Raw genomic sequence first — 27,624 nt, forward strand, 5'->3', positions numbered from 1 at the left:
CACTGTTCATTATTTTTTCAGAACCCAATGCTGGACAGATCCAAGAAGGAATTGGAGAAGCTGTGAATAATATTGTGAAACATTTTCACAAACCTGAAAAAGAGGTATGATGATCTATAAAACTTAATATATAGGATTTTAAAGCCATTTTTACACATGATCCATAAGGCAGTAGAGGGTATGTTAATTTTTATCTTTAAGCTTTCTCATAGCTATAAAAACAAGCTTCATAGCAGTCCTCAGCACCTCTTCTTCTAGCATCTTGTTAAACATAGATGCGGCCGATCATCCTTTGGCACTGTGTGTTTTGCTCCACAGAGAGGAAGCCTCACAGTGTTGCTGTGTGGAGAAAATGGACTGGTTGTGGCACTTGAACAAGTCTTCCATCATGGGTTCAAATCTGCCCGCATCTTTCACAAGAATGTCTTCATCTGGGACTTCATAGGTAAATTAAAGCGGGTGTATATTATTGTAAGGTCACTGAAATATTTCTTAGAAAACTTGAAGACACAGGAGTTTAAGCAAATAAGGGTTAGTAACAAGGGAGTACATTTTTTAAAATAAATATCAAATTAGCAGTATCTTTGCTTTTCATTCATTCAACAAATATTTACAGTGTCCATAATATTCCAGACACTATTCTAGATACTCAAGATATACATCAAGGGACAGCTGGCTGGCTCAGTTGGTAGAGCATGGGACTCTTGATCTCAGGGTCATGAGTTCAAGCCCCACGTTGGGCATAGAGCTTACTTTAAAAAAAAAAAGATATACATCAAGAGGTAAGTAAAACACAAAAATCTCTATGGTTGACAAACTTACATTCTGGTGGGGACAGGAACCCAGACAATGCACAAAAACATAACAAGTATGCATTTCATCTAATATGTTACAAAGCTATGTTTGATGTGGAAAAAAATAGAGCAGAGTGACAGGACATGGAGTGGAGAGTGCTCTTCTAAGTGGGGTGGTTATACGCTTTGTGGACAAGGTGACATTTGAGCAAAGACTCTAAGGAAGTTAGTCGAGCCATGTGACTATCTGGGAGAAGAACACTGGGGGCTGAGAGAACTGCCAGGGAGAGGCCCCAAGCTGGGAGTGGTGTGCTTGGCCTTTTCAAGGAATAGCAAGACTAATGTGACGGGGCAGAGTGAGGGAGACAAGAGACTAAGAGGATATTGGGGAAGAGGGCTGTTTACTGCCAGACCCAGGTGCTTTAGGGCCATCTAGGTCATTGGAAGAACTTTGGTCTTTATCATGATTGAAATAGGAAGTCATTGGAAGGCTTTGAGCCAAGGAGTGAGTGACCTAATGTAACTTCTGTTTTAGAAGGATTACTCTAGCTTTATGCTGTCCAGTATGGTAACCACTAGCTACATGTGGCTATTTAAATTTAAACTGATTTAATGTAAATTAAATTTAAAATTCACTTCCTTAGTCACACCTGCCTTAACCTAGGAGCTACTAAATTGAACCTTGCAGATATAGAACATCTCATTCATCACAGAAAGTTCTGTTGGAGTATGCTGCTCTAGCTTGCTAAATAAGCTTTGTAATCTTTATTTTGGTATGCAGTTCTTCTAGAATTCCCAGTTTTTTTAAAGGGGTGATCAATCATTTTGTGTCTTGTAAATATAGTCTAGATGAAGTAGTTGATTTTATCCAACTTAGAATTTTTAGACAAAGAAAAGGTTGAGAGAGCTAGGCATTTTTTTTTTTTCTTTCGGAATGCCTAGAATCTTACTGCTCCTGTTTCTGGTATGTGTATACATATCCCTTCCTCAGATTTCCTGAATCAGTTCTGTTTCAAGGATTTTGTTGCAAAGTGTTAGCCAGCCATTCTGTAACCAGAACAGAGGGCACCATCTTAATGGCTACTGTATATTTGCTAGTTACTCCTAGAAGATTCTAGTCTTGACAGAGGAGTCCGTTTTTTTTCTTTTTTGCCAATTTCCATTGCTTGAAGGTATTCTAAAGAGAGTAAACTTTCTACCCTTCTGGAATGCAGTCTAGATTAGAAAATAAACTCCTGGGAGTATATTGTTCCACTGTGAAACATGGACCTCTGGAATTCTTCTTGAAACCAGTGATAAAGTAATGATTTTGGTTTCTGAACTGGCTATAATGCAAAGCATCAATAGTGTTTCCAGAATAAACTAAGTGATTAATCTTTCTGTATATGAAGTATTAATGTGTATTATTATATGATTCTGACTTCCTTCCCCAGAGAAAGCAGTTGCTTATTTTGAAACCACTGACCAGATTCTAGACAATGAAGATGATGTCCTTATTCAGAAATCATCCTGCAAAACCTTCTGCCACTATGTAAATGCTATTAATACTGCACCCAGGAACATTGGGAAGGACGGCAAATTCCAGATTTTAGTTTGCCTTGGAACACGGTATAAAGCCAGCTCTTGACTTTCCCTATATTTGTTACGTGTTGAACAAGAGTCCAGAAGGGGTTATGCCAGATCATGCCCCTTCCAGAGCTCTCCCCTGGGCTTCTTCCATTCCTAGTTTTCTTAGGAGACTACTGTTTATTGGGTACTTGCTATGTATTGGCACTATGCTAAGTACGTTACATTCATTATCTCATTTAATCCTCCTGTCACTTCACTGTTACGCTACATGAAGTAGCAGCTGTTTTCTCATCTATGCAATGAGCTGTACCCTCATTGTGTAGATGAGAAAACAGAAAATAGATGAGGCATAGCTAAGTTAAGCAACTTTCCCAAGGTCACACATCTAGAAAGAGGCAGAGCCAAGATTCATACCCAGTCTCATTAGAGAGCCTCAGCTCCCAACCATTACACTACACTGGCCCCAGAGGTGGGCAGATAGGTGATAGGTAGTTTGTAAGGAACTTGACACACCAGCACATACACATACATATATTTACAATATACCACCGTATTACTTTAAATTGAAGAACATTATAGAATTCATACTGATTTTTTTCTATATAAATAATTCTTAACTATATAAAGTCTTTAAGACAATTTCCTACCCCTGTATTTTTGGAAAATGACACATAGGAGCTGCACAATGATTAATTTTAAAACAGCTGTCAGAATTGTAAGAAATGAAACACGTAGACCTTCAGAATAATTTTTTTTTTTTTTAAGATTTCTTTATTTGAGAAAGAGAAAGTACAGGGGAGGGGCAGAGGGCGAGGGAGAGAGAGAATCTCAAGCAGACTACCCGCTGAGTGTATATTCCAACACAGGGCTCAATCTCACAACCTTGAGATCATGACCTGAGCCAAAATCAAGAGTCAGATGCTCAATGGACTGAGCCACCCAGGCATCCCAAGAAGAAGATTCTTTTTAAGTTATCTGTGCAGTGTTTGTTTTTTCCTACAGCCCTGGCTCCCCAACGAGATTCAAGATGGCCTAGTTATGGCTGCTGTTGTCATGAAAGGCATATTGTGGGGCACCCGGCTGGCTCAGAAGAGCATGCGACTCTTAATCTCAGGGTTGTGAGTTTGAGCCCCCTTTTGGGTGTAGAGATTACTACAAAAAATAAACTTAAAAAAAAAAGAAAGGCATATTGAGGGATGCTCAGTAAGGACATCTTAGGTACTTAGTGACAGATAACTAATGTCAGAGTTTAATCAGTACACACTGAAGGTTGTGCACCTGGGTGGCTCAGTCAGTTAAATGTCTGCCTTGGGCCCAGGTCATGATCCTGGAGTCCCGGGATTGAGTCCCACCATCGGGCTCTCTGCTCAGCAGGGAGTCTGCTTCTCCCTCTGACCCTCCCTCCCTCCTGCGCTTTCTCTCTCTCTCTCAAAAAAAAGACACACTGAAGGTTGAGATGTTGTCCTCCTGAAACAACTGGTTTACAGAACTAAGTTCTTTATTTCTTCTTAATAAAAGGGGCCAATTTCAGCTATGCTTCTAAAATTCCTTTTGGAGGCGCCTGGGTGGCTCAGTCGGTTAAGCGTCTGCCTTTGGCTCAGGTCATGATCCCCGGGTCCTGGGATTGAGCCCCATGTCCGGCTCCCCGCTCAGTGGAGAGCCTCCTCCTCCCTCTCTCTCTGCCTGCTGCTCGGCCTACTTGTTCTTTCTCTCTCCGTGTCAAATAAATAAAATCTTTTAAAAAATAAAGAAATAAATAAATAAAATTCCTTTTGAACGTGATCCTGATCTTCTTTTGTATCTTTACTGTTCTGATTAATTAGACCACTGCAGCCCCTCTGTAGGTTTATAAAATCTACTTAATGTTTTTCTGCTTTTTGTTCCTTACCTTATATAAGGTATGGATGTTATGTTACGTTGTGTTAGTCTTTTAAAAATGTTAGTCCCAACTATTTAATGTAGTCTTTCTTCCCATAGGGTCAGTATACTTTGGCATGCCTTGCCACAGATGTCTGAGTAACACCCCTGTAAAAGAGAGATACAAAATGACATTCTGCCTCTTTTTTTAAAGTGTTAAATCGGGGGCGCCTGGGTGGCTCAGATGGTTAAGTATCTACCTTCGGCTCAGGTCATGATCCCAGCGTCCTGGGATCAAGCCCCACTTCTCCCTCTCCCGTTTCCCCTGCTTGTGCTCTCTCGCTCTCTCTGTCAAATAAATAAATAAAATCTTTAAAAAATAATAAAGTGTTAAATCAGAATACAGAATCTCTTTAATGTGGTTAAGTCCTTATGGCCAATTTGTCCAGACTTACTTTTACAATCTCTTGGGTTTTCCCATTAGCTTACACTGTCTCAGTACTGTTATCTTTTTAACCAGCAAATTTCCAAATTCTTGACTTCGGTCTCCTCTCTGCTGACCTCCAAACTTGACTAGGTTTTGCTCTGTCCAGCCCCGCGCCTTCCCATTGAAAGCTCTAACGTGTGTGTTGTTCTGCAGCAAGGTCAGCAGAGCTCAGGACTTCTTTCTCTTTGAATCTGTAGGGATCGCCTGCTCCCACAGTGGATCCCACTCTTAGCTGAGTGTCCTGCCATTACCCGAATGTACGAGGAAAGCGCCCTCCTGCGAGACCGCATGACTGTCAACTCTCTCATCCGCATTCTGCAGACCATTCAGGACTTCACCATAGTCTTGGAAGGCTCACTCATCAAAGGCGTGGATGTGTAACCCACATGGCTAGAAACGCTCAGTCCAGACCCCTTGTTCCTGAGCCTTCCCCAACTATGGGGACTGATTTGGACTTGTCTGACAAGGGAGTGAGTCAGTGCAGGGGCAACACACTGTATTCCCCAATTTGAACAATCCTCACACTACAGACAAGGCAAACTGCTGTATTGTAGTTCATTTGAACCTGGAATTTAGTATAAAATAGAGTATTTTCATGTGTTAGATGTGTGTAAATATGCTATCTTCTTGAAGAAATTATATTACTCTAATAAGATACTTTTCTTAGATTGAATATTCCTGTGACTTAAAATAAGTAGCTTAACCGCATTGGGAGTTGGGGAGGGGAAGAGTGGTGCTAGCCAGGAAGAAGCCAGTAAACATGTAATTACAGTGCAACCCAGTCGGGCTTTTTTTTCCCTCCAGGTATCACAGAGGAACCCAGAATGCATTGTTATGTCGTAGCCATCCATCCTGGTGTGTCCGATCCTTTGTATTGTGAATGTGAACAGCTTTACCTACTGTACATGACAGTCCTCACTTATATTTTTTTTTAGGTTACAAATGGTTTCATACATTTGAATTAAGTCACTTTTCCAGCCTTTTGGAAAAATTTTTCCGTCGGCACAAGATAAAGATATGATTCAAATATTTTAAATACTGGACCCCAGGAGCTTGGCTGAACTGGAAAGAGAACACACAAAGCCCTGAAAAGTATGTTAAATTGTAGGATTATAACTTCTTTACACTTTGGAAAGATTAGCCTAGACTAACTTCATTCTTGGCATTTTTATTCTTGTTATGTGAGGTACTTTGAAGAGATGTGAATTTCAGAGTGTTGGTCTCATAGTTATAAGAACTGCAAACGGCAGTTTGATTCTGTACTTATAATTTGGCCATCTGACCCCTGCAGCAGTTCCTTACCTCAAGGGTAATCTCAAACCCTGTCTTTGTTAGGTTCCATTCACCCCTCCCCTCCCTTCTTCCTGTGCCCATCCCCCTCTCAGGAAATGGAAGGAATGTCTAAGGAGGAGGAGGGCTCTGTGTAGCTTGGAATGTTTTTGTGAAAGTATTTGTTGACCATGATAATGCAAATAACAGAGGGAAAGAGCAAGAATGAACCCTTTCTGGGTGTTTCAGGGCAAGTTTTATGTTCCTTTTTAAGAAAGGGTAATAATATAAAACAACTGGCCCTGAGAAGGTAAAAGCCAGGGCAGCACAGACTGACAAAAATGGAAGCAGAACAAGAGGCATCAGTTTTGAAAGACCAAACATTGTGAGTAGCTTTCCAGCTTGGTATTTTATAAGGAAGTTAAATAAATGTGGGGTTAGCCAGTTACCTTGAGTCTTCGTTTATAGTAGGTCCTGTAACTCATTAGGCATTTGCACATTGTTAGTGGTGAAATTGCCTCAGCAGAGCTCCGGGGTTTATTCCCAGTTGTGGCTGAGGAGCAAAGCCATGGCCTCTCAGGACCCTTGTACAGTCTTGAGGGTCCTGGGCTTAGCCAACAGTATTGTTCCACTTATTTCCTGGAGGAAGAAACTAATGAAACAAGTGCCTCACTCCCTTTATCGAACACTGTATTCAGCCGGGGTCACCAAGGCACATCCCCTTTTAACCAGTGACTTAGTAATCCAGGAGCACCGGGGGAGTCGAAGGCAGCATTTAGAAGCCCATGGAAGGGCTTTAAGAAGATGATTCTGGGTGACCTGGGTAGCCTGGAGATTTGCTCGCCTGAGGCTAAGGGCTGTCTGCATTGGTGTAGCTCTTCCAAGGACCTGGAAAGTCTATCATGGGCGGCATCCAGACCCTATTTAACATGGGGTTCTTGTGTTGCAGTGATCAGACACCACAGAATGATCAGTGCAGGGTTTTATTCTTAGTACCTTTCTTAGAAGGCCATGCCTCTGGCACACTCTGGGCAGCTGAGAGATGACTTAGGTTAGCGTGCTAGCATTGAGTCATCATTTTATAGATGGGAACGCTTGATCAGAGAGGCTAAATACCCCACGGCTGGTCAGTGACAACGACCAGAATCTAGAGCTCGTGTCTTCTATTAACACCAAGGCTGCATGAGACTGAGCTCTGAGGAGGCATTCATATGAATAGTCTTTCTACCCCTGGATCTTTACCCATACCTAAACAGGTAGGAAAATCACTGTTAATATTCGTTTGTAAGAATCATTTATAAGGATTAACATTCATTTTAACAAATTGTTCTCAAGTGGTTGAGAATTACATCCATTACAAAAACTAGGAGCAAAATTGGATTTGGGGCCTGTGAATAAAGCTATTACATTAAAAAGTACCCCAAAAAAGAGTTACACCTAAAGTTTTATCCCACTTTGTGTAGTATGACCATTACAGTGGAAATAACCGATTTCAAAAGAAACAGTCACACCAGAACTGACACCTCCTCTAGAATGCTGGACCCTTTAAATTGGTTACCTGAGGAGCCCACATAGTTATTCCAGTGATAACATCCAGGGCTCCAAACCTGTGGGGACCTCCTTGCAAGATGCTTGGATGGCCTACAGCCCATTCTTCTGTTGCCAGTTTTGGTAAATCTTGGCCTTTTAGAAGAAATTTAATATTTGGAAACAAAATGTCCTTAGGATCCAAGTTGATGGAAAAGGATGCTTAAGCAGAGTTTGAGGTCACAAAAGAAACAATTCTAAAGAAATAAGACTTCGTTCTTATGTGGCTTATAACTACCTCTAAGCCAATACCAGAATATTTTGAGCAGGACAGAGGCAGAACCCTTAGAATAAATGTCTATAGCTGACTTTTGGAAGGACCATACCCAGTTAGAGGTATCCTTTTTGGTATATTAATTTTTTAATTAGTATATTGCTTCATAATCACACCTCAGAGTTAAAGTAAGTAAAAATCAATTTTGTAATTGACTTTTTTTCCTCAGAATAAATTAAAAGTAGTGCACGGAACCACAATTAGTATTTTCATATAATAATAGCTTGAGAGGAAATTGTTTTAAAATGAAATTGCCAAAAATATTACCTCTTGAAACATCTAATTTCCAAGTGTTTTCCAGATGTCCTGAAACTCCGAATCTCAACCTTTCTGATACAGTGGTGGGACAGTGTGTGAGCCCAGAAAGCAGTGCCCCTGGGTGGGGCTCATTAGCGCCTTAAAACTGACTGAGGCTCCATGTGGGGTGTGGAGTAGCATAAAGTGGGATTCTAGTTGGGGTGAAGTAGGCCTACAGAGAATAAAAGTTCTTCCTCTTTCTCTCCCACTGGGAGCAAGAATTTTATATAAGAAACTGAAACCTGCAAAAGTTTGCAATTTCCCTCTAAAATTTATTTTCAGTGTTTCACACATTTTTGAACCTTTGTAACCCTGTGTATTTACTTTAACATGTCTTTTTTTAAAAAATCATTTTTATGAACTTCTGTCCTACTACATGAATGATATGGGGAAATAACTGAATTGCTTGTATTTCCTTTTTTTGGAATAAAGCACTGTTGTATGCAAATGTAAGTGAAAGAGAGGTAGAGACGATACTTAACGGTATATGTGTAGGATATGTTGACACCTCTAAGATACTTTGAAACATGAGGCAACAGACGAGGACCTCAGATCCCCAGGGAAATATTTGACAGCATTGCGAGTGTAGCTCTTAATTGAAATATCTTCTTTCTGCTAAGAATTACGATTTTTTAGTGGATTTTCACTTGTATTTTCTCTGTGAGGTTTACAGAAACTATCCTTTTCACCATGTTGAAAGGACAATCTGATCCTTAGCTATTTATATTTCAGTATTAACACACCTTCATTGATTGAGAATGGAGTCTCGAACTCCTCTCTACTTTTATGAAGTGAATGCTGTTTCCAGGTCATCAGTTTCTTTGGAAGCCCCTGTTCCTTACATAAGTATTTGTTACTTACTTAGCTTAAAAGGAGATGGAAACGAATAATAAACTTCTAGGTCCCTTACTCCTATTAAAATACATTTCTAAATCTCTTGGATTTCCAAGTTTTGAAGAGGGTGCTGATGATGTGATCAGAGGAATCCAAGAAGAAACTCATCCTCCTAGATCTTCCTTGAGCTGATCATCCTCTCAAGGACAGAATAAAGATTAGCTCCAGAAATGTATCACATTGAGCAGTTGACACCAGAGTGAAAAAAACATGTATCAAAAAGTTTCTCTTCATTTGAAGGAACCCAGGGCATCCTTGGGTTATGTGGGAGAGAATCACACTTCATCCAGTTTCCTGAATGTATTTGTGTGTGGCTCCAGTCTATTCCAAACCAAATCTTGTTGACAGTAGAGAGGTATGGTAAGGAGTTCCTGTTGTCAATCAAATGAGGGTGTTAAACATAGAAAAAACCCCTCTGTGTTACACTTGAACCATGTATAAATGTACCCTGTGTATCTTTTTAAACAATGAACATTTCTGCATTTAAATTATATTGTGTTTCTTTGTATTGTTAACAATGCATCAGAACTGGATTTTTTTTTCCCTCATCTGAACATAATATAAAATTTAAAGAGTATTGTGATATTATCAAGCACTTTAACATACATATCAGAGAAACTGACGTGGGTTTTTCACGTTTTGAAGTACATTTAAATATGACTTTTCATGCTTTGTTCTTTACAAATAAAACTGTGGGGTTGATACTTTGTTTTGCTTTATTATAGAATCTTTTTTTAAAAGATTTTATTTATTTATTTGACAGAGACACAGCGAGAGAGGGAACACAAGCAGGGGAAGTGGGAGAGGGAGAAGAGGCTTCAGGCCGAGCAGGGAGCCCTATGCGAGGCTCAATCCAGGACCCTGGGATCATGACCTGAGCTGAAGGCAGATGCTTAACCGAATGAGCCACCCAGGCACCCCTATAAATAAATAAATGTTAAAAAATAAAAAGCTTACTTTTGGACCTAAGTTTGTAATACCAGTTAGACATCCAAGTAGAAAAGCTTAGTAGACACTTGCACATATAGATTAGGAATTCAGAGCAGAACAGTAGTGTATTTGTCAGGGTCCAATCAAGAGTCAGAAACCACACAGATATTTGAAGAAGGGTGATTTATTTTTTTTTATTTTTATTTATTTATTTATTTATTTATTTATTTATTTATTTATTTATTTATTTATAAATGAATAAGCTCTGTGCTCACTGTGGGGTTTGAACTAGGAACCCTGAGATCAAGAGTTGCATTCTCTACCAGCTGAGCCAGCCAGGTGCCCCAAAAGGGGTGGTTTAATGTAAAAGACTATGTATGACCGTTCTCTCGAGAAACAGAACCAAAAGGGTGTGTGTGTGTGTACATAGAGAAATTTTAAGGAATTCGCTAATGCAATTGTAGAGACTTGGTAAATCCAAAATCTACAGGGTAGGCTGTCAGGCTGGACAACCAGGGAAGAGTTGTAGTTCAAGTCCAAAGGCAGTCTGCTGGCAGAATTCTTTCTTGTTCAGAAGGAGGTCAATCTGTGTTCTGTTTAGGCCTTCAACTGATTTGGTGAGGCCCACCCACATTACGAAGAGTAATCTGCTTTACTTGAAGGCCACCAATGTAAATAATTTCATCCAAAAAACATTTTCACAGAACCATTTAGAATAATGTTTGATTAAATATCTGACCACCGTGGCCCAGCCAGATTGATACATAACATTTAACCATCACAAACTGTAACAAGAAATTAGAACAATGGAAGATTTGCTGCTATGCAATAAAAAGAACTCAAGAATACAAGAATTAAAACAAAACAAAACACAAGAATAGCATCTATATGAGCAGCCACTAACCCTAGGCCCAAGGCTAGGCAAACCTAAAATGCCCCCTTTCCCCCAGGCTGAGAGCCCGATTTGTTAGGGCACAACCATAGCCCATCAGTACTAAAACGCCACACCAGTAGCACTTGTGAATCTACCCTTAGGTGCCAGGGAAGGATCCATGGGGAGGTACCGTGTCCCAGAACTTGCTGGGAGGCCATCCATGGAGAGGTGCTATACCAGTAAGACTCAGTGGAGAGTGGAGAGCCACCCAGGGGAATGTCATACGAGGTTAGCTGCTGAGAACAAGAGCTAGGAGCGTCCTGTAGGAGCTTGCAGAAGGAAGCACAGCAGAACAAGGAAGAGAAGCTCCCTCGTCTAGTGCCTCTCCAGAGCATTCTCCTGACAAAGGCGAACATTGTGCCAGCTGGCAAAGGAAAAGTGTTTACAAGAGGGTCTAGCATTGTTGCAGAACAGGCAATAAAGGGTAGATTTGGAGCTGAGAGGCAATAAACTGGTAACTGCCCCAGTTCCTGATAGTTACAGAGGAAACAAAGGAGGGGAGCAGGAAAATGCAGAAGGAAAAGAGACAATAGAGCAAATATCTCCAACCTTCATGGGGCAATGCTTTGGAGCACATTGTCTGCCGTGTCTCTTTGAACTTGGTCCAGATATATCTATACAATTTTCATCACTACCCTTTAAACTATTAACTTTAAAAAATACTGATTAACTGCAGTTAAAAAGGTTAGGAGGCTTTCGCAGTCTAAGGGAAAGAAGACCACAGGGGTAGCAATGAAGGTGATGAAAAGTGTTGGGCACTGGGTATATTTTGAGACTAAAGCAGAGAACTTCCTGATGGATTGAATGTGGGGGATGAACAAAAGAAAAGTCAGGAATGACTGAGGATCTTGGAGTGAACAACTGGAAGGATGAAGCCAGAATGTCTGTTAACCAAGATGAATAAGGATGGGGGGAGAACAGGCTTTGGAGACAGATCAGAAGTTCAAGTTTGGACATACTAAATTTCAAATATTGATTAGATATCCAAGTGGAAATGGTGAACAGGAAATTGAATGTCTGCATCTGGATTTTTTGAGCAATTGGACTTCAGATATACATTTGGGAGTTGCCAGCACATATAGATGGAATTTAACCTCCTAAAACTGGATAAGAACATAAAGGGATTGAGTTATTAAATAATCTCCCAAAACATTCATTTTAATTCCATGATATGGATGGATATGGCATGATTTATTGTGTGACATTTAGATTTACCTCCCATTTTTTCACTATTCTGAAAAATGCTATGATGAAAAACATCTACATAGTTCCTAATGTTTCACTATTCTGAATAATACCATAATGAACAAAGATCCTTGCTTTGTGAAATAACTACCATTTTTGTGGGTCAAAGGCAAATGTAGACAACTTTACATGATTCAACCTAATATTTGTGATACTTCTTTTGGTTCTTTATCCTGATGAGTTATAATTTGATTAAAATAGATACTGTAACCTAGATGGAGCGATTAATCTCTGGGCTGCAAAATCTAAAAATAAATCACTCTAGTTAGAGCTACCCTGTAGGGCCAGATGTTTCCTAAACTCCAGTAAAACAATCCTGAGGTTTATCATTTACCTATCCATAACTTGTCTTCTTAAATGATCCCAAAACTTTTCCTGAGTTTCTCACATTAACATCCTATGCTTCCAAATACATGAAATAAAAACTGATGGAATCAATGAGAAAGAGACAAAGCCTCAAGTATAGTAAGAAAAGAACTCCTTTCTCAATAATTGAAAGAGTAAATAGGAAATCAGTAGAGACATAGAGGACTTGGACAATACCATCAACCAACTTGACCAGATTGACATAGAATATTTTCACCAACAACAAGATACAAATTCTTTCCAAGTACACAACACTTACCAAAACTGACAATATTTGGGGTCATAAAACATGTATCAATAAATGTAACAAGATTCAAGTCATGTAAAGTGCGTTCTCTGGCCAAGAGGGTCAAAAAATGAATCAAAAGTGAAAGCAAAAAGAGCATCTAAAGCAGCTCTTAAAGAGAGATTAATAGCACTGAACACCTACATTAGAAAAAGTTTTCAGTGGCTCAGTAGGTTAAGCATCCAACTCTTGATTTCGGCTCAGGTCATGATCTCGGGGTCGTGAGATCAAGCCCTGTGTTGGGATTTGCACTGGGCATGGAGCCTGCTTAAGATTCTCTTCCTCTTGGGGCGCCTGGGTGGCTCAGTTGGTTGGGCGACTGCCTTCGGCTCAGGTCATGATCCTGGAGTCCCTGGATCGAGTCCCGCATCGGGCTCCCTGCTCGGCAGGGAGTCTGCTTCTCCCTCTGACCCTCCCCCCTCTCATGTGCTCTCTGTCTCTCTCATTCTCTCTCTCAAATAAATAAATAAAATCTTAGAAAAATTAGTATTTTTTTTTTTTTTGCAACTGTTTTATATTACATTTTCAAATGGTGCTAAGTTGCTGGGTCAAAAATAGTTATTAAGTTGTTTATACCTAACCATTAAATAAGTGAGCCTGTTAGGGATCTCTGTTGGCCTGGAGTTCCATGAGAGGCTAAGGGCTCCATAATTCGAAAGAGTTTGGGAACCTCTGACTTAGAGTATCTTCCAGGTTAAAACTTCATACTAAGAAAAAGAGAGGGCGCCTGGGTGGCTCAGTTGGTTAAGCGACTGCCTTCGGCTCAGGTCATGATCCTGGAGTCCCTGGATCGAGTCCCGCATCAGGCTCCCTGCTCGGCAGGGAGTCTGCTTCTCCCTCTGACCCTCCCCCCTCTCATGTGCTCTCTCTCTCATTCTCTCTGTCTCAAATAAATAAATAAAAAAAAATCTTAAAAAAAAAAAAGATTCTCTTCCTCTCCCTCTGCCCCTTCTCCATTTCTCTCTCTCTCAAAAAAAAAAAAAAAAAGTTTCTCTATGATACATATGTAACAGATGTTACTATGTTCCATGTAACATGTTAACATGTTAATTAGAAACTGTTTCGAAACTAAAAAAAAAAACTAACAAAAAAGACAATAATAAAGATTAGAGCAGAAATCAATGAATTAGAAAACAGAAAAAGAAAAAAGTCAGTGAAACCAGACGGTAATTCTTTGAGAAATCAATAAAATTGATAATCCTGTAGCCAGGCTGATTAGAGAAAAAAGAAACAAGACACAAATTGCCAATATCAGGAATGACAGAGTTGACATAAATACAGATCCTACAGATATTAAAAGAATCATAAGGGAATAACATGAACATCATTTTGGCAATAAATTCTACAACTTATATGAAAAGGATGTTTCTTAAAGACATCAACTACCAGGGGCGCCTGGGTGGCTCAGTCGTTAAGCATCTGCCTTCGGCTCAGGTCATGATCCCAAGTCCTGGGATTGAGTCCCGCAACAGGCTCCCTCCTCCGCAGGAAGCCTGCTTCTCCCTCTCCCACTCCCCCTGCTGTGTTCCTTTTCTCGCTATGTCTCTCTGTCAAATAAATAAATAAAATCTTAAAAAAAAAAAAAAAAAGGACATCAACTACCAAAGTTCACTTGAGAAGAAACAGATAACCTGAACACCCTATGTCTGTTAAAGAAATTGAATTGTTATTCCATTTGAATTTAATAACTTCTCACAAAGAAAACCTCAGGCCTAGATAATTGCAGTGGTGAATTCTATTAAAAATTTAAGAAAAAAGTAATGAAAATACTACACAAACTCTTCCAGAAATTGATGAAGTGTGTGTTAATTTGCTAAAGCTTCTACAACAAAGTACCACAGATTAGGTGGCTTAAACAACAGAAATTTATTTTCTCATAATTCTGGAAGCTACAAGTCTGAGACCAAAGTGTTAGCAGTGGTTTCTTCTGAGGCCTCTGTCCTTGGCTTGTAGGTGATCATCTTCTCTCTGTATCTTCACATTGTCTTTCCTCTGTGCATGTCTGTGTCCTAATTTCCTCTTATAAGGACACCAGTTATATTGGATTACAGCCCACCTTAATGACCTCATTTTAACTTAATTACCTCTCTAAAGACCTTATCTCCAAATATAGTCACATTCCTAGGTACTAGTAGTGTCAGGGCTTTAATATATAAAATTTGAGAGGACACAATTCAGTCCATAACAAGGTAATACTTCCCAACCCATTCCATGAGCCAGCATTATCCTGATACTATTACCAAACAAAGAAATTACAAGAAAAAAAAAAAAATACAGACCAAAAACTCTGATGAACATAGACGTAAAAATTCTTTTTTTTTTTTTTAAAGATTTTATTTATTTGACAGAGACACAGCGAGAGAGGGAACACAAGCAGGGGGAGCGGAAGAGGGAGAAGCAGGCTTCCCGCAGAGCAGGGAGCCCGATGTGGGGCTCAATCCCAGGACCCTGGGATCATGACCTGAGCTGAAGGCAGATGCTTAACAACTGAGCCACCCAGGCGCCCCTAGACGTAAAAATTCTTTTTTTCTTTTTTAAGATTTTATTTATTTATTTATTTATGAGAGAGAGAGAGAGAGAAACAGCATGAGAGGGAGAGGGTCAGAGGGAGAAGCAGACTCCCCGCCGAGCAGGGAGCCCAATGCAGGACTCGATCCAGTGACTCCAAGATCATGACCCGAGCCGAAGGCAGTCGCCTAACCAACTGAGCCACCCAGGCGCCCCTAGACATAAAAATTCTTAACAAAATGTTATCAATTCAAACCTGGTGATAAAAATATGTCATGACTAATTGGGCTTTATCAAGGAAAGGAAGGTATTTGTTATTCAAAAATTAAAAATCAAGCAATATAGTTCACCATATTTACAGACCAAAAAATAAAAGCAAGTTATATGCTCATCTCAGTAGATGTAAAAAAATTTTTTTGACAAATTCTAGCATTTATTCATGGTTTAGGAAAAAAATTAACTCAGCAAATTTCTTCACCTCAGATATACTATTTTCATGGGTCAGTAAATGCTAATGGGCATCTACAAAACACCTATAGCTAAACATCATACTTTAATGGAGAGAGGCTGAGCACTTTCCACCTAGGATCAAAAACAAGGCAAAGATATCCAGTCTTAACACTTCTATTCAACACTGTACTAGTTTCTAGCCAGTGCAACAAGACAAGAAAAACAAAAAGCATCAAGATTGGAAAGTAAGAAGTAAAACTATCTATTTACAGATGACATGATTGCCCATGTAGAAAATCCTATGGAATTTACTAAAAAGTTACTAAAACTAAATGAGTTCAGCAAGGTTGCAGGACACAAAGTTAATGTACAAAGATCAGTTGTACTTCTATATGCAATAGCATTACAAATCTGAAATACTTGGGAATAAGTCTGACCAAAAAATGTGCAAGACCTACTCACTGAAAACTACTGAGGGAAATTAAAGAGGCCTTAAATACATGGAAAGGTATGGTGTGGAAAAAAAAAAAAAAAGATAATTTTTTGTGTTCGTAGGTTAGAACAGTCAATATTATTAAGAAGTCAGTTCTTCCCAGGTGCCTGGGTGGCTCAGTTGGTTAAGTGACTGCCTTCGGCTCAGGTCATGATCCTGGAGTCCCTGGATCGAGTCCCGCATCGGGCTCCCTGCTCGGCAAGAAGTCTGCTTCTCCCTCTGACCCTCCCCCCTCTCATGTGCTCTCTCTCTCTCATTCTCTCTGTCTCAAATAAATAAATAAAATCTTTAAAAAAAAAGTCAGTTCTTCCCAATTTGATCTATAGAGTCAAAGCAATCCCATCCAAAATCCTAACAGTCTTTTTTTGTAGAAATTAACAAACTAACTCTAAAATTTATAATGAAAATGCAAAGAACCTAGAAGAGCCTAAATTACTTTGAAGAAAAGAGACAAATTTGGAGGACTATATTAACTGATTTCAATACTTACAATAAAACTAGAGTAATTCAGTTGGGGGGAAAAATTGAGGTAGACAAATAGATCAATTGAACAGAATAGAAAGTTTGATAACAGACCCACACATATATGGTCAATTGCTTCAGTGAAGTTGCAAGGGCAATTAAATGGCAAAAAGAATAGCCTTTTCAGGCTATTGTTCAAATGCAAAAGAAACGAAGTTCCATCCACACCTTATACCATATACAAAAATTAACTCAAAATGCATCATAGAGTGTTCACAGCACTTTGCTTTCCCACTGGTGTGCTCCTTTGGAGCTGAGTCATTGCTGATTCATAGAGCTTGAAGGACACATTGGCTTTTCTGTTTCAACAAAACTTGAAACTTGGAAACAAAATGGAAGAAAACAAACAATGCAACAGTATGGTTAATGGTAATTTTGAAGAAGTTCCCAGCAAGGAGGTAACTGAGTTCAACCATCTACTGTACAGAGATACTACTTTGTTAAAAATTTAGTGGATCAACATCAACCCAAGAAGGTTGCAGACTTGGGCTTCAGTGATGCCACACTTAGATGGATGCTAAAATTCCACAGTTGCACTGAACATCTTCTTGGAATAGATATTATTGCTGCCAATTCCTTACAATGGGAAGGGACTAAGTTGACTCCAACAGTGGGGGATTATCTGGCTCCTTGGGACCTAGATTTGACTATAACCTTATATTGTGCTTCTGCTGTACAGAAAGACTCTCGTTTGCTTGGATTTGACTTCATAACATGTACTGAATTGATAGAATACTTAGATTCTGAAGATCTGGCCAAGTTTCCTGAAGTCATATTTGGGTACTTTTCTCTGGGTATGGTTGTCATCAGCACACCAAACTCTGAATTCAATCCCCTGTTTCCAGCATCAACCTTTAGAAATCCAGATCACAAATTTGAGTGAAACAGAATGCAGTTTCAGACGTGGGCTTTGGATGTGGCAAATCTCTACAATTACTGCATCGAGTTTACTGGTATGGAGGCTCCACCAGCAGGAGCTGAACATGTTGGCTACTGTACCCAGATAGGGGTCTTCCAGAAAAACATAGCAAAGGCAACTGAATCGTGCATTTCAGAGCCACAGGAACATGTTCATAAAGCTGTTTTTACAACCTCATACCCGAGTTCACAGCAAAAAGAATACCTCCGGCTTGTTCTGAGCACCGAGGTGTTAAAAGCAGTCGACTTCATGAAAGTCGGGTTTCTTCTGGATCTGAAGAAAAGTGCAGTCAAGTGGTTCCAGAAGGCAGATGCATCCAACGGCATGGATCAACCCTCACAGAAGCTCAAGGAGCCCAAACAAAGCAGTCCCCCAAACCTTACAGTATGGGGAAGGTTTTTGTACCCCTGGAAAGACTCACTGCTTATCCGATGGTGAACCGCTTGGTGGACAGTGTGGAGAAGCGGAGAACACTGTTTGCTGAAGCAATTTGACTAAACAGAGATCAAACTGCGGTGCAGGCAGACTTGATTGATTCCCATACACGAAACCTCCTTAAGTCTTCATGATAGGCTCACTTAGACAACTTTGTGTTGTCGTAAGTTAGGCAACTTAGTTTTGAATTTCTCTAACCTTGTTCTTGTTTTTCATATGCTTTTTGCAGGGTGGTGGAGGGTTCATAATGTGCTTGTTCATGTTTCTGTTAGTCCCATGTTGAATGTGACTTTAAAACATTTTAAAGCAAATTGGATTATCAAATAAACCTTTTCCCAGCGTGGGGAAATGCATCATAGATATAAACGTAAAACCTAAAATTGTAAAACTTGAAAAGAAAACAAAGGTAAATGGCCTGGGGTGAGGCAAAGATTTCTTAGATATAGTCCATAAAAGAAAAAACTGATAAACTGGACTTCATAAAAAGTATGCTCTTTTTTTCAAGTTGGACATATTTATTAATCAGTGTAAGACTTCAACATAGCACATCAACATGACTTTGAGCATTCAGAGGGGAAATAGTTCTTGGTTAAGCAGAAAACTGTACAAATGACTTCTGAAGACCTTCATTCTAAGCAGTTTTACAGTCAAACATTTCAATTAGAAGTCTGAACCCTCTTTCTTCAGTTTGCTGTAATCTACATTCACTAAGTAGAACTTGCTTTGATCATTAGGACACACTTTACTCTGGGTTCTGGGTTACTCTCTTCATCCCAACAGATACTTGGATCAAACAATGCCAGACACAAGACATACACTGCTTCTCCAGTACCTCCAGCTCCAATAAATATGAAGAGAGAAATCAAGCTTGAATGTTTTCTTGGCCTAACCAAGGACCTAGGGGAGCATATTTGTGGCAAAGGCCTTGGGTGTGAAAGGAGAGGAGACTAAGGCCAGGCCTGGGACTAAGTAGTCTCTGCCAAAAAAATATACTCTTTGAAAGATACTATTAGGAGAGTGCAAAGATAAGCCACAGACTGGGAGAAAATATTAGCAAATCACATATCTGATAAAGAACTTGTATGCAGTGTATATAAAAAACCCTCAAAAAGCAGTAAGATAGGGACGCCTGGGTGGCTCAATTGGTTAAGCGTCTGCCTTCGGCTCAGGTCATGGTCCCAGGGTCCTGGGACAGAGTTCCACGTCTGACTCCTTGCTCAGAGGGGAGCCTGCTTCTCCCTCTGCCTGCCCCTCTCCCAGCTTGTGCTCGCTCTCTCTGGCAAATAAATAAAATCTTAAAAAAAAAAAAAAAAAGCAGTAAGATAAACAGCCCAACAACAACAAGAAGGGGCAAATAATTTGAATGGACACTTTAACAAAGAAGGTATGTGGATATCAAAAAGCACACAAAAAGATGCTTATCACCATTAGTTATCTCAGAAATGTAAATTAAAACTAAAATCAGATACTACTATACACCTCTGAGAATGGCTAAAACTGAAAGGACTGATTATACCAGAAGTTGGTGAGGCTGTACGGCAACTGGGATTCTCATATATTGCAGATGGGAATGTAAAACGGGGCAACCACTTTGGAAACCAGTTCGTCAGGTTCTTAAAAAATTTGACATATACCTATCATATGACTAAGCCAATCTATTCCTAGGTAATTAATTACCAAAGAGAAGTAAAAGCACATATCTATACAAATACCTGTACATGAATGTTCATGATAGTCTTATTTGTAATAGCCAAAAACTGGTATTAACCCAATTGGTATCAACAGGTGAGTGGATAAACAATGGGTGATATATCCACACAATGGAATACTACTAGCAATAGAAAGGAATAAACTACAGATACATGCAACAACACAGATGAATCTCAAAGTAATTATTCTGAGTAAAAAAAAGGCAAAAAATGAATACATACTATAGGATTACACTTACATAAAATCAAACAAAAATGCAAAGAATCTGCAGTGACAGAAGACAAATGGGTTGTTGCTTGGACACAGGGGCTGCTAAGTGGATGGGATGATAAAGAGGCACAAGGAAACTTTGGGGTGACAGATATATTCATAATCCAGATTGTGGTGATAGTTCCATAGCTATATACATGTGTCAAAACTTACCAAAACTGCACACTTTCAGTATGTGAAATTTGTTGAGTGTCATTGATAGCTCAATAAAGCTCAATAAAGGCTTTTTAAATCTAACTGAAAAGTTGAGAAGAGGGGCGCTGGGTGTCTCAGTCGGTTAAGCAGCTGCCTTTGGCTCAGGTCATGATTCCAGGGTCCTGGGATCAAGCCCCGCATCGGGCTCCCTCTCACACTCCCTCTGCTTGTGTTCCCTCTCTGTCAAATAAATAAATAAATAAATAAATAAATAAATAAATAAATAAATAAATAAAAGTTGAGAATGCATTGAAACTAAAATGGAAAAAAAAAAGTAGGGGTAACCCAATAACTTGATTTACCCATCATTCCCTTCTACCTCATTCAGTGGGCTTCTTAAGTCATCACTTGGTTACCCACAAGCACTTCAGACATCTTAAGATGTTCTACACTCAATGCCAAAGGCTGGAAGCAGGTCAGGTAAATCTGGACGAACCCAACAAGTGCCTAGTGTAAGGAAACACATGTGACTGCAGTCACACACTCCTTCAAAGAAGGCCAACTGGCATTTTAGCTTCTAGGTTTCCACACAGCATTGCTGTTATGACTCTTTAAACGCCTCCCCTTAATATTCTTACCCGGCTGTGTCCCTCAATCCTAATGTATTTTATTATGATCCCCCACCCCCACTGAAAGATCCACCTTAGACCAGGCTTCAAAAGCTCAATAAATACCTAGACTTTGCCCTTTCCCCTCTGCCCTCTGATAGGCTCCTCAGGCTAGTCAAGTTAGTACTCTTCCTCACTGTGCAAGCAACAACCGGATTGTCTTGATGATAATTCAGGAAGCCAGGATTCAACATTATTGATCATTTGTATTTTCTCTTCTAAATTATTTTAGTAATCTTTGCCCATTTCTTCATTTTAAATGTTTGCTTTTGGTTTCGATTTGTAGTTTGAAAACTTCTTAAAGCTATTCTTTGCACTATCTGATGTAAATATTTTCTCACTTTTATCTTTTTGGTGGTTTGTTGTTGTTGCTGTTGCACAGAAATTTTTAGTTTTCACATGTTTAGAGTCATTATAAAAATAAATAAATAAAACAGCTTCCAGTGCTATACTGACTGGGTTCAAATGTCTACTGCTTACTAGCTGAGGACCCTTGTGTAACTCTCTGTGAACCCAGGTTCCTCATCCTGCCTCCCACGGGGATGCAAGCTCCCTGAAAGGAGGTATTTCCAGCTGTTTTGTTAACTGCTGTATCCCCGGCTCTGGGGACAGTGCCTGATACACAATAAACGCTCAATAAATATTTACTAAATGAATGAATCTATGAAGTCAGAACAATCTTATTTACCTCATGGGATTGTTATAAGAATTAATTAATCCTCATGAATTTTAGTCTAGAACAGTGCCCGGCACACACTAAGAGTAGAAGGAATGGTAGCGCCTGGGTGGCTCAGTCGTTAAGCGTCTGCCTTCGGCTCGGGTCATGATCTCAGGGTCCTGGGATCGAGCCCCGCATCGGGCTCCCTGCTCCGCGGGAAGCCTGCTTCCCCTCTCCCACTCCCCCTGCTTCTCCCTCTCCCACTCCCCCTGCTTCTCCCTCTCCCACTCCCCCTGCTTCTCCCTCTCCCACTCCCCCTGCTTGTGTTCCCTCTCTCGCTGGGTCTCTCTGTCAACTGAATAAATAAAATCTTTAAAAATAAAAGAGTAGAAGGAATGTTCCCTCCCTCTCCCATCCCCCAAATCCTGCCTCTCAGAGAAGTTTCACCTGATCGTCTTCCCTCCCGCCCCCACCTCCCCTCAGTTAAGTCTTTCCCTTTCCTCGGCCCCCTCCTCCTCCCACAGGATTTGCACCATTGTTCCCTTTCAGGGTGGCTCACTTGTCCCTGGAAGTTCTTAACCTTTGGGCATCTGGGAGCCCCTTTGAAAAACCAAGGACATTTACGAACACTCCCCCCAGAAAAATGCACCTACGCACAGGCACACAGGCTTCTCCGTACAATAGGACGGAGCTCACAGGATCCGGCCACCAAACTGCCATTTTAGATCTCCGAATTAAGCGGACACGAACGTCAAAAGACTCCTTGCTGCTTCGGAGCAGCATTAACGGGTCACACCAAAGCAGCTCTTCAGTGCGAGGGTCAGAGTCCACACCGGGGGTCCCGATGGGAGCTCCAGTGAGATGCAAATCGCTCTCCGCCTTGGCGGGCGAGGGCGCCTATTGTTCCTCGCCGACTGCATTTCAGAGCCGACCCCCGACCCTGGCGGGGGAGGGGCGCTGTGGGGACCGGGCCGGGAGGCAGCGAGTTTCTGAGTGGAAGCAGGGGGGCCCCAGTAGACGCTAAGGTCATTTAGAAACTGCGGCAACCGCCCCCCAGTTGGTAAGCAACAAACCCGAAGCACCGTAAGGCTCCGTGTTCCTGTCTTCTGCGAGAGGAACGAGGGACACGGTGGGAGACGCCCCACTGCCCTTTCAGGAAACGGCGAGGACTGTCCTGTGAAAAGGGGACGAGCCCGGGCCCGGGGACGAGCCACGTGGCTTCGTCTAACTGCTGTAACCGTCCTGAGCCGTCGCGAGGAGCCGCGCAGACCTGCTCCTTCGCGGGCGAGAAAGTGAGGGGACTCGGTCGCCCACACCTCGTGCTGCACCTAGAGGCGCCCACAGTTGGGAGCTGTTATGCATGAGTACTGAGGAGCCACTCAGAGCGAGGGGGTCGCGCGGGGGGCAGCGCGCGGGCCGGGAGTCGGCGGCGGGGGAGGAGCGCGGGGTGCGGGGAGCCGAGCCCCCCGGCCCCCGCACGCCCGGCTGTCTGCTCCCTGCCTACGTGGGCCCTGGCCTTCTTTGTGTTGTGGAGCCTCGCGAATAGACACGCACACACCCTCCCCTCCCCCCCACCCCCGGCCCTCTAACGCGGGGTGGGCCTCCCTCACAGACGGAGGGCTCTCCCAAAAGTGAGTGGACTCGAAGAGCCTGAAGCTGGTGCAGCCCTTTCTTTCGTTCTTCTGATTGGAAAGAGTCCCAGAGGCGACGGGATTTGCCCGAAGTCGGCAACTTCCTGGAACTGGAAGCCAATCGGAAGACTTCCGCGCCGCTGCTCTTTCCGCTGTGCTCAGGTTACTTAGCGCCTCGGGACCCGCTTTTGAAAAGGGAGGGAGAGAGGTCGGCCCGGGAGCGCCCCTGAGGGAAATGTTCTTCGGACTCGGTAACTGCTCGTGGCCGGCGGTGAGAGAGTGGGGGTGATACAGTGTGGAACCTGCTTCCCCCCAAAACATAACGTGCACAGTTTCCAGTTGTTTTCCGAGATCCTGAATTTTCGTGGGTGCATCTTCCGGGGAGGGGGGCAGGCGGGCTGCGAGCACACCTGTTTTGTTTACCTAATGCAGAGCAGGTACCTAATAAATATTTGCGGAGCGGAGGGCTGCTCAGCTGCATGAGCCCCGTTTCCTCGTAGGGACGTAGGAGGGTTTGCGGAGCGCAGCCCCACCTGGGAGGCGCGTAAGCCCTTGCCAGCGTTTCTCAATTACGGCTCTGCCGCGAGTATCCTCTGTGCGTAAATCCTTGACTGCATCTCATGATTATTTCCATAGGCTATTTTCCTCGAAGTGGGATTACTGGGTTGAAGAGTAAGCGCGTAGTTAAGTCTCTTGATTGAGAGTGCCTCCAGCAGGGCCAGAGTGAGTCAGCTTACCAGCCACCGGGCCAAAACTCGGTATCATCAGGCTTCATTTTTCTTTCTTATTTTTTTGCCATCTTGATAGAACGAGAATGATATCTCATTTTGTTCGCCTCTCTTTGTGGACTAATTAGGTGGAGATTGGGCTGATTTTTCAAAGACATACTCTAAGGAGCCCAGAAAAATCCAGTGTGGGCAAGGAGACCACTGACACCAGGCACACTCTGCCCAGCAAGGTGAAACCAAAGGGCGCCAAATGTCTGGTATGATTTGACCTGAAGATGTAAACGTCTGAGCCTTGCTCCAGAGGCTTCCCCTGAGCAAGGGAGGGGGAGCCGTGACTTACTTGCTTCCCTGTGGTGGTTATTTTCATTTCCTGGGGAGGAGTGAATGTTATACAACAAATGAAAAATCTGTATACTTATCTTTAAGGACAGCAAGAAAAAGTAGAAATGGGACAAAACGATTTCAACATCATGGGAAGGGGGGGGTGAGTGGTGAAGTTTGGAGGCTGTGTGGCGGAGGGGGGAGCTAAGTCCCTGAAGGTCCGCTGCCAGCCTGGCGGGGAGGGAGGGAGCAAGAGGCCTCCCAGGGCTCTGGAGACTTCCTCCTGGAAAGGCTGCTGTGTGTTTTGCGGCACTTACAAGGCCTGGGATCCCTGGGGACCCAGAAGGGGCTTTTAATGGACTTGTGAGGATCAAACTTAAAACTGCCAGGGACAAAGGAAAGTGGTAAGGAAGTGGAGGCCGAGGTGCAGCTCACGCTGTGCTCTGGGAATGAGGAGGTAACTGGCTTTTTCCAAAGGTGGGGTGATGGTAGTTCGGGAAGCTTTTGGGGCTCTGAAACCTTGGGGACTTCTCGCCCAGTCAGAGCCACGTGCTGCTCGCCACCCCTTCAGACAGCCACTAGGTTCTTTTGCAAACCACACCCAAGAGGATAACTGATTTAGCAATGTTTACAGGCAGTTTTATTTACTAATCTAGCTCTCATTTACTCTCCACTAAATGTTTGGTCCTAATGACAGCCATCACTATGTTCCTGCTAATAAACATACGGGATGTGTTTTATGGTTGTTGGTTTTTTTTTAACTTTATGGGGGAGTTTTTCTTGATTACTTTAAATTTCCTATTAAAGCTTTTGGGGTTTTTTTGGTTTGGTTTTGTTTTTAGAGCGGGAGAGAGGTGGGAGGGGCAGAAGGGGAGAGAGAATCTTAAGCAGGCTCCACACACAGCGCAGAATCCGATGAGGGGCTCGAACTCACGACCCTGAGATCATGACCTGAGCTGAAATCAAGAGTCAGTTGCTTAACCAACTGAGCCACCCAGGCACCCCCCGCTTTTTATTTTTCTATTAAAGTCTTAAATTTAACAATCAGCTTCTAACAGCTTAGCAATCTATGCATTTTTCTGCCACTTTAATTCTTCTAAAAGGGCTCAAGCCAAATATGAACCAGGAGTTCTTAGAGGTTTCACTGAATGATTTCAAACCCTCGTCACACTTTAAAATCACTTGGTGGCTTTAAAAAAATTACAGTTTTCCCTTCCTCCCCCTTGGGAGACTAATTTTGTAGGGCTGGTACCTGAAAAGCTGGTATTTTTGAAAAGCCTCCTCAGTGATTCTTAACCAACTGAGCCACCCAGGCGCCCCATATCAGTGATTCTTGAGTTGCTGCTATAAAGGGGACTGATGTCCAAATGCTTATCTATTTTGTCTTTTAATGAAATTATGAAATTTGGAAATGGCAGTTTTAACTTCTAAAATGTTAAATAAGGCTTTGCATTTCTGGAAAACATTCTTTTCATCTCCCTCCCCACCCACCCAGGGCTTGAGTTTCCTGAGCTCTTCAGTTCTTCCTTACCTAACACTCTCTGTGTCCTCTCTGGTTTTCCGAGATTCCTGCTTTCTCCCTTTGGCAGCATGTTTTGGGCTTTCTTCCTATGCTGTCTTTCGAAGCCCTCTGCTGTTTAGGGCCCTGGAAACTTGAGGTATCAGCCCTGGGGCCATACTGTCCACTCCCACAACTGGCCTCGGGTGCTGTGATTCTCAGATCTTCGGGACTCACTGTTTCTCCAGGAAGTCTCCAGATGCCCACATTTCAACTGCCTACCCAGCATTTTACCCTTTGGTATCCCACAAAGCACCTCAGACTCAGTGTATCTCAAATATTACATTCTTAGCCATGTTTGTTTTTGTGGGTTTGTCTTTGTTTATTTTTAGTAACCTCTACACTCAATGTGGGGCTCAAACCCACAGCCCCGAGATCAAGAGTCACATGCTCTTCCTACTGAGCCAGCTGGGCGCCCCTGTTCTTTGTTTTGTATCTCAGAGAAAGGCTCTACTATGTTAGTCAAGCCAGAAACGTGGGGGTAACCCCATTCTTTCATTTAAAGCCACTATTCTACGCACCAGGAATACCAGAGACTACAAAAATCTCTGCCCTCCGAAAACTTGTATTCTAGAAGGGGAAGACAGACAGTAAACTATTAACCCCCAAATCTAACAGATTTCAACTTCTAATATCTCTAGACTCCACTCCATCTCTCCAGTCACCACCTTAGTTCAAACCCCTGATGGCCTCCCTCTTTCTCTTACTCCCTCCAGTCCATTCTCCCCATAGCAATGTAATCTTTCTAATGCTGAATCTTAAATTTCAGCCTCCAGCTTGAAGCTTTCCATCCCTCCAGGACAGAGTCTACCTTCACAGACCTGGGTTAAAGGGTTTTACAGCTTCTGAGTCCTGCTGGCCTCTCCATCACACATCTCCACCCACATGAGCCCCTCTGCTCGGCGGGCCGCACTGAATTTCAGCTGCCAGCCACCACACCTGCCGTTCCAACTCTCTCCCTCCCCTCCTGCCTAGAACAGCAGTCGGCTGTTTGCTTTGCAGGTCTCAGCTCGGACTGTATGACAGGCAGCCTCTAAGCTGGCCCCCACTGATCCCTGCCTCCTCCTGTTCGTGCCCTTGGGATCCTGAAGAACAGAATGTGGCAGAAGCTGCTGTGTTGCACACTGCCCTGTGATGAGGGCCACGTGACAAGGAACAGAGGGAGGCCTCCAGCCAAGAGCCTGTGGGGGAACCGAATCCCCTCGGCAACCACGAGTGTGCTTGGCATCGGGTCCTCCCCCAGCTGAGTCCTCAGATGAGCTGGCAGCCCCAGCGGTCAGTGTTAACCTGCGACCTCCTCCTCTAAGACCTTCAGCCCTGAGGCAGCCAGTTAAGGCAGCCTGGATTCCTGACCCAAAGAAACTGTGAGATAATAAATGTTTGTTGTTTTAAGCAGCTACGTTTTTGTTAATTTGTTACTCAGAAATAGATAACAAATACCCCCTCTGGACCCCTGTCCCTCCTCCACACCAAATGCAGTGCCCTTCTGAGTTGCAGAGCCAATGGTATTTCCACCTGTCATCCCCAGTGCTTAGCTTAGTATTAACTAACTAATTTACTTATTTATCCCTATCTCTTCCCCTAGATTAGGGGCTCTCTAAGGAAAAGGAGGAAGAGAGGGAAGAAAGTCACCATTTTCCTTCTCAAGACTCTGAATACCTGCTCGGCTTTGGCCCCAGCTTTGCACGGCCACAGTGTCCACAGTGATGGCCCCAGTGGGCCACTGCAACCCGGGGAAGAGGCTACGGCCAGCTGTCCTCACCTCCCGCGCGCGCGCACACAGACGCGCGCGCCCCCACAAAAAGAAGCTTGCACACACTTCGGGCAGG

At 42.4% G+C, this 27,624-nt stretch overlaps 2 protein-coding genes and 1 long non-coding RNA gene across 5 annotated transcripts in view; all 3 read left to right on the plus strand.

Annotated features, from left to right (window-relative positions):
* Positions 1 to 9,516, plus strand: part of DENND5B (DENN domain containing 5B) — a 188,972-nt gene extending 179,456 nt beyond the window's left edge. For all 3 annotated transcript variants that reach the window (XM_045873667.3, XM_045873668.3, XM_064591429.1), the window contains 4 exons: positions 22 to 104; positions 319 to 445; positions 2,228 to 2,402; positions 4,905 to 9,516. In XM_045873667.3, coding sequence (XP_045729623.2) covers positions 22 to 104; positions 319 to 445; positions 2,228 to 2,402; positions 4,905 to 5,088 — 569 coding nt within the window. In that variant the 3' untranslated portion in view covers positions 5,089 to 9,516. The remainder of the gene's footprint in view (positions 1 to 21; positions 105 to 318; positions 446 to 2,227; positions 2,403 to 4,904) is intronic.
* A 5,999-nt stretch (positions 9,517 to 15,515) lies between these two features.
* HENMT1 (HEN methyltransferase 1) lies at positions 15,516 to 19,264 on the plus strand. Its single transcript, XM_064591430.1, is given in 3 exon segments — positions 15,516 to 17,185; positions 17,188 to 18,003; positions 18,006 to 19,264. Coding segments are annotated over 3 exon segments (1,152 nt in total). The 5' UTR covers positions 15,516 to 17,094; the 3' UTR covers positions 18,251 to 19,264.
* Positions 19,265 to 22,546: 3,282 nt separating this feature from the next.
* On the plus strand, positions 22,547 to 27,265 carry LOC123839240 (uncharacterized). The gene is made up of 3 exons (XR_008506002.2): positions 22,547 to 23,946; positions 24,045 to 24,173; positions 26,565 to 27,265. It is a non-coding gene; the product is annotated as an uncharacterized LOC123839240 (long non-coding RNA).
* Positions 27,266 to 27,624: the final 359 nt, after the last annotated feature.

This window comes from Mirounga angustirostris, unplaced genomic scaffold, assembly GCF_029215605.1.
Source record: "Mirounga angustirostris isolate CCGP_5_RB_7025 unplaced genomic scaffold, mMirAng1.0.hap1 SCAF_5, whole genome shotgun sequence".
Taxonomy (NCBI): domain Eukaryota; kingdom Metazoa; phylum Chordata; class Mammalia; order Carnivora; family Phocidae; genus Mirounga; species Mirounga angustirostris.